The 7,486-nt window shown below is 33.9% G+C and overlaps 1 protein-coding gene across 1 annotated transcript; it reads left to right on the top strand.

Annotated features, from left to right (window-relative positions):
* Nucleotides 1-335: 335 nt before the first annotated feature.
* LOC109589063 (uncharacterized) lies at nt 336-6,962 on the top strand. Its single transcript, XM_020005184.1, has 10 exons — nt 336-353; nt 657-755; nt 1,800-1,898; nt 2,303-2,398; nt 3,677-3,906; nt 3,952-4,019; nt 4,076-4,132; nt 4,186-6,294; nt 6,350-6,400; nt 6,499-6,962. Exons 1-10 carry the CDS (start codon nt 336-338, stop codon nt 6,864-6,866), a joined length of 3,195 nt encoding a protein of 1,064 aa, XP_019860743.1. The 3' UTR covers nt 6,867-6,962.
* The last annotated feature ends 524 nt before the right edge of the window (nt 6,963-7,486 follow it).

Genomic DNA, 7,486 nt, shown 5'->3' with positions numbered 1-7,486 from the left:
AATTTTGATGGTATTCTTGCTGTTAAGATTTTCTGTGTTTCTAAACTATTAAAAAGATCATTATTAAGGTTCATTTAGTTATCCTGAGGCACTGAGAAACTTGTTTGTGTTGCACTGGCTGAGATTCATGCAACCCGTAGCGCAAAATTGCACAACTTTGCCTGTTCAGGTTCCTATGATTTGCATAATACTACCCCTTAATTTATACACCATTGTGCTTAAAAAAGTTTTTCTTCGAATTTTTTAACTGGCAAAGTCCTCAAAATAAACAGTGTTGTAGTTTTGACCCTTCAAAAAAGGAAAAATTTTTTAAATTGATCAATCTTGATGTAAAAATGGCGTCAATGACCATGGTATCTTCTAAAAGGTCGGTTACCATTAGAACAGTCACAGATCAGGATCACTTTTGGCAAAACAATAGCTATAGTGTTGAACAAACTAAACAGAAACCGGCACTTTGATCAACTTCTTTGCTTTTCAAGTTGTAAGGTGCTGAACCAATCCTACCATTACTACACTGTATTAAAAGTGAGTATGCAGAAAGTATACTAGAAATTTCCTACCAATGACATTCCATTTCTGGACATGATCTTTTTTAGGGGAACAATTGCAACATTAGAAACTTCATGTAATGTATCATTATCTTGTTATTATAGAGAGGAGATACTGCTCTTATTGAAGCAGCAAGGGGAGGAAACTGTGATGTTGTAGAATTACTGTTGAAGAAAGGAGCTGATCCTTCACATTCAAACTATGTAAGTTATTTGTAGGCAATGTAATGTACACATGTAATTAGAATTTTATTTATTAGTTTCCTTAGAAGTACTAGAGTAGTACTACCTGCATGTACATGCGCGGTGTATAAGCACAAGCCAAGAACTACTGTATTCAAAGGCTATCAATTTCATGGATGTCACAATTTACCGTAATTCCTCTAAATATTCGATGCTCTAAATTTGAAAATAAATAATTATTTCAAAATTTCTACCATAATTCATTCTAAAAATTTGTTTTTAATATTATTGTTCCACGTGGTTCTAATTTCATCACTTACCTAAGTTCAGTATGAGAGAAGGATACTCTGAATAGCCAGGTTAATATACAGCTGGTTTCGTGTATTAATGGATCCCTCCAAATTTGACAAAATAATTTATTTTTGAGCTTCATAGCTACTCTCCCTCTAAAAATTTGTTTTTAAAAATTACAAATACAAAACTTGATGTGAGGAATTTTTAGAGGAAATACGGTATGAAAGATTTGTGAAAATTGATTTTGCGAAAATCAAATTATTACCGTACAAGATGACATAAATTTTTTTAATTAAATCTGCAAAATTGATTTTGCAAATTTTATAGCCCTCAAAAATTTGGCGCTATATGGTATACTGCTTATTATATGTTTAATGAGTATAAAGCTCATTCAAGTACTTCTTGCCTTATGTACATGTAAACACAAGTACTCAAGTCCTTGGTGGGTGTTCTGTGCTGTCACAGCAAATTGCATGGGCCTTGCAAACCAATTCATGAATTAATCTATGAACTTGAAAGGTGACTGTCTAATGTAAGTGTGTCTTGTATTGTGTGGTCACATTAAACAAACAGCCCACCTACAACTGCAGTCTGCCAGCTTGTAAGGTCTATGCAAATAGCTGTACTCAAGTACCCAACCTTGTACATGTACATGTAGTTGTATATACATGTATTTACAATTTTACATTCATTTTGACTAAAATTGTCAATCAGAATTATAATTTTATTTTTTTGGGAGGAAACCAATCTGTCATAATCTTGTTATTATAGTATGGAAATAATGCTCTTATTGTAGCAGCAGGGGAAGGACATTATGACATTGTACAGCTGCTATTAAAGAATGGAGCTAACATAAATGATGAAAATATTGTAAGTAATGTACCTGTATTTAATTACATAACCTTAAAGGCCAGGTTAAAATTGCTATTTTTTAAAAATTGTTTCAAAGTCTCCCAGCTGTGCTACACAAATAAAGTCTTTAAAATCATTTCAACCAAACCTCTGATCAACATGATTAAGGGTGTAAAAATGAGCAGAATTGAGTAATTTGAGTATACTAGCAATGTGGTGCACAAAAATCAACTGTGTATCACTCATATGAAACCAGCATTTTAATTGAGTATGTAAGGTAGGTTTTATGTGCTCTGTTGTGTGATAGCATCAGGCATGCATAAGCTTTTGAGAGCTAGCATAAATCCTAATTTTAAGGCATCAATTCTAGAGTACTATTCAAAGGTCATACATGTATATAATTCTTTTATCATATTTTATAGTTCAGAGAAACTGCTCTAGCTGTAGCAGCAAGAAAAGGATATGATAACATTGTACAACTATTGTCTGAAGAACCTCATCAAAATATTACAACTCATGTGAGTAATTATTGCCACATATACATTTTGTATAACAAAAATTAAATTAAAATATTTTAATATGCAAATACAATAAATTGCTGTATTTTCAAAACACATATAGGCATTTATTTCTTATAGAGATCCATTTTTGATCTTATTAAATAAAGTAGATGTTTGTTATTTGTTTATATGATAGGCATTTATATCCAGCAATTCTTAGGAGTTGGGCCTTCTTCTATATAGACTTCCTTCTCAGCTTCAACTGTTATGTTGCCCATAAAAAGTTCCAGTAACCACATGTGCAAAGGGGGCATGGCATAGGTGCCGTAATAAGCATATAAGCATATATTATATTTTTATTTGGAGTAGATGTTTTTGTGAGAAAATACAATATAATTATTGTAGATGACTAGCCCCTACTTATTTACCAAGAAAGTTTTGCAGAGAGAACACTTCAGTTTATTGACTACATCATGGACTCCTGACTACATGTATCACAGGCTCTAAAAAGTGCATTTTCTGTACTTTGATTTTAACCCCATCTAAGCTACATCTATAACTGCTGATTGACATTTTAAAGTGATGTTTACAAAGACTTGTTACATTTAAAATTCTTCCATAAAACTAATACCGTAAGACACCTTTTTTGAAGGCTGTAAATTTTGTGGATTTTGCAATTTTTTGAAGATTTGCAAAAATGAAATTTTTATGGTACAAGATGGCAGATGACATAAATTTGCGAAAATTGACTCGGCAGAATAGATTTTTAAGTAAATTTGCCAAATTTACAGCCCTAAAAAGGCACCCCATGGTAGTTTTTATACTTGTGTCATTATTTGTGGTATCATCTACTGTACCATAAGTTCAATGTAGAAATTAATTTTACTTATTACAAAGTATATGCATGCAGGTTGTGTACGTTGGTTGATTTGTTATTACATGACGTACTTCTCATCACAGCCATTGACTAGCAACCATTTGATCAGGCACATGCAATAATGCAACACCTACATGTAATGGCCTCTAATGTACATGTATATTCATAAATTAAATTATAAAAATCAAAATTGAAACAACTGTGGCATGCATCTACAACTTACATGAAAGTGTAGGATATCAGCTGTGCAGTTGCCCTTTACAGCAACAAAAATGGTTTTGTATGCATGTATATAACCAAGTGCTTTGAATTATAATTGTTCCTCTTTCTTTAAACTTCACATTTTGAGTGCACAAAGTATCACTAATACGATTTTAATGTCACAGATAGATTTACATGTATTATACATTTTAAAATAGAACTCAACTCAGAGCTCTACACCTCCCAGTACGTCAGCTGGAATAAATCAGACAAGTAAAGGCACAACCTCTGCTGATGATGTAGCTGCTATCACTGAGAAGCTAGAGGAGTTACAGAGTTACCTACCACAGATGTCTGAAATGATAGACAAAATGAAAGAGAGTGGTCCATCCAATCAACTGAATGAATTCAACAATTTGTACCAAGCAATACTAACCAAGACTACAAGGTAATAAGCTCATACCCATTATAATTTCTAATTATCCAATTATAGCATTAGCATGAGCACATTACAAACGGGTCATATTGTTTTGAAGAAAATGTTTCCTGAAGACTCATCTAGTGAGTGGTCATATTTATTATTTTCTAAACTTATAACTTATAATAATATTATATAGCAGATACTGATAGCATTAAAGACAAGGCGTCTATAAGTGCTACTTTTGCAGAAATTGGTAAGTGGAGCTACAACTTATGTAAATACATGTACTTCTGTTGTTTATGATAGATCTGATACATCTTCAAGAAGCAATGGAAGATGGCCTTGTTGAGTCTTTTGTCACCAAAGCTGTAGTACAAGGAGAAGCTCGAGTAGGCAAGAGTTCAGTGAAATCACTACTTGTTTCTGAGCCTTACACTGATAATACCAGCACTAACTGTATCGAACCACCATGTGTAGCTGTTAAGTGCTATGGCCACACTGGAAAATACTGGGAACGAATTAATGAAGAGGAAATGGGAATAAAAGTAATTGCTGCAGTTCAGTCAGGTGCTATGAAAAAATCAGAGTCACAATCTCATGCTGAGGAAATGGATCTTAGTAAGCCCAGTGAGCTACATGTTAAAAAATCCAATGTTAAAAAGCAACAGAAGTATCCATCTAAGGCTTCCAAGTTTCGAAATGAAAGTGTTCCTATGGATGATTATTTTTCCAGTTCTGGTGGTGCTTTAGCTGCAGCTACAATAGAGTTGACTAGTGACAGTAGTGAGAAAGATGCTGTTGTTAGGGTGCGCAAGTTTTATCAAAAATGTAAGCGGAGTCAAAAAGAAGGAACAAGTCTTCATGGTCGTCGTTGGCTCTATTTCATTGATTCTGGGGGCCAGATTCAGTTTCAAAAACTACTCCCAGCGTTCATGCCGTATGCATCAGTTTTACTTTTAGTAGTTAATTTATCTAAGAATCTTAGTGATCCATCCTCTACAGCAATGCAGCTTTCTGAGAAAGAAATTAGTGTTGGCCAGCATTCACTCTCAGTTATTGAGATTTTGAAGAATCTGCTCTCTGCAATAGCCTCCAGTGCCCAGCGATATCGCTCGTTGATTGCTGATGATCCTGTTCTTTCAAAATGCATCACACCTCCTTCAGATAAGTTGAAAGTGCTTCCCGTTGCTACTCACCGTGACAAATATGAAGAAGCACTAAAGGATGGTAAAGAATCGATTGTTAATAAAAAAATAACAATAAATGAAATCTTTCATCGTCATGAGACTTGTGAGATAGTGGGATGTGAAGGTAAAATATATCTGTATGAGGTTGATGGCCGTAAAGCTCGAGATAATGTCTTTGAGAATCTACAACCAGATTCGGACCTATATAAGATAGCTCAAGTATTGGAGGATAATGCATATCAAATCAAAGTTCCGTTGAAGTGGTATTGCTTTGGTGTCCTTCTCCATGATGTTGCTAAGGAAGGTTGTGGTGTTTTAAGTTTGTCTTTTTGTCAAAAACTTGCCCAACAATTAAAAGTCAATTTGTCGTCTGAAGAATCATTAAGTGCTATTAAATTTCTCAGTTTTCTCAATAAATTACTCTTTTATCCTGATTCACCTGCCGGAGATCTCGTTTTTGTTAATATAGAGAGTCTCATTAACATTCTTAGAGATTTACTAGTTTTTATTTGCAACACTCATTCTGAAGCAAATCTTCTACTTCCTGATCAAAAAGCACTCGTGTGTAAAGGTCATCTCTCCATTGAAATTCTTAAAAAGGCATCAAAAAGTTGTAATGAAATATGTGAGGAATTTTCTGACTTTGATATGAAGTTACTTGGTCTTTTTGAATATCTTCTGATTGCTACAAAGTTACCTGAGAAAGATACTTTCTTCATGCCAGCTCTTTTACCAATAAAAGATGTATCTGACATCAATCCCTACCCTAACACAACACCTCTGTTGTTGTATTTTGAAAATGCTATTCCAATGGGTCTCTTTTGTGCAGTCATTGTTCATCTTCTCTCACACAAAGAATCTCCATGGACAGTTGTTGAACAATCAAACTTTTCAAACTATTTCACTTTACAATGCCCAGACCTTCTTGAAAGTAGAATTATTCTTGTGGAACAACTCAACTGTATCACGCTTCATTGTAGAGCAGAAGATGATTTTATTCCAGCAAGGGATGCTGTGGAAAAAGCAGTTGCCGTAGCAATGTCTAAGCATAAACTTAGTATGTGTGAGAAGCCAAAAAGAGCATTTTACTGTCTCTGTGGTAAAGGAAGGCATATAGCTGAAGTATCATGGGTTAAACCACAACATCGCTATGTTTTTCGTTGCACTATTGACTATGAGTCTCAAAAATTGCCTGACTGCTTGAATTGGCTAGATCAGACAAGTAAAAGTAAGGCTAGAGTAGAATTGTATTTTTAATACATACTTTGTTATAATTATTATAGGAAAACGACAACATGATGAGTTACAACATTTACCTTTTGTTCTGGAAACAAGTGAGTTCAACACGTTTTATATAGATCACATCTATCCTGTTGAAGTACACCTGAATTTTATTATTATTTTTCTGAGTGTATATTCTTTTGTTTTATAGATATTGCATATCAAGTTCTTGTAGATAGCACAGAAGAGATCAAAGAATATTTTTCTGATGATTTTTCAGAAATCGCAAGCAAGCTGCTTCAGATGAATCTGATCACTGAAAGAGAGAGGAGTGTTATATCTGATGCAAATATTGGGCAAAATAAGTATCAGCGGATGGAAAAATTAATGGAGCATGTTAAAGTTGCAGTTAAAATTAAGGAGTCAGTTTTCTTCCTCTTCTTAAATATTTTTAATAAGAAAGGTACTCAATCTGCTACAGAATTTGCTCGAAAACTAATGCAAAGGTATGAAGATAAACTGTCTGATGCTCATCTGGAGTCATCATCAAAAAGAGCCAAACAGTATGAAAGGGATTAGCTGTTTGATTTTTTTAATTTTTGTAAATCCCTCATGTTTCTTATATTATTATTTTATACTTCTTGCAAAAGTTATTGTCTGCAGCATGCAAACCACCTACGCGTTTATGTCAGTTATTAACTTATTTAGTTATTTTAGTTGATAAAGGGTTAAAATTAATAAGTTATCAATGGCAGTTTGTCCAGAGCCAGCAGGAAAGTGGTGGAAGGAGCACTCACAGAGTCTGAGACGAATATTGGAGGTTCTCCTATCCTTCGGTTGTGGTGTATTGAATATTATTAGTTTTGGTAGCCCTTATTGGCTAGACCAGGTGAGTCACTAGAATCTGTTTTCTAAGATTTCAAATTGAGACTATTTCAAATGACTTTTTGTTATTAGGGGGAGAATGGTCATATGGGTCTGTGGCAGAACTGTAGTAATACAAAGTGTCAAGGTCTATCAAACCCATCAGGTTAGTGTACGTGTGTGGGGTAGTGGGTTGGTCTACTACTTTAGTAACTCTATGATCCTTTAATCTAAATCATAGCAATTAATAGAGACCTAAAATGATGATTTGAATGCATTTAATATTTAGCTAATCGCTGATTACTGTATAGTTTCAAATTTTCATGGTCGAAAAA

This window comes from Amphimedon queenslandica, unplaced genomic scaffold (genome assembly GCF_000090795.2).
Source record: "Amphimedon queenslandica unplaced genomic scaffold, v1.1 AMPQUscaffold_11665, whole genome shotgun sequence".
Lineage (NCBI taxonomy): Eukaryota > Metazoa > Porifera > Demospongiae > Haplosclerida > Niphatidae > Amphimedon > Amphimedon queenslandica.
The sequence above is the reverse complement of the archived record's forward strand: the minus strand, read 5'-3'. Positions and strand labels throughout refer to the sequence as shown.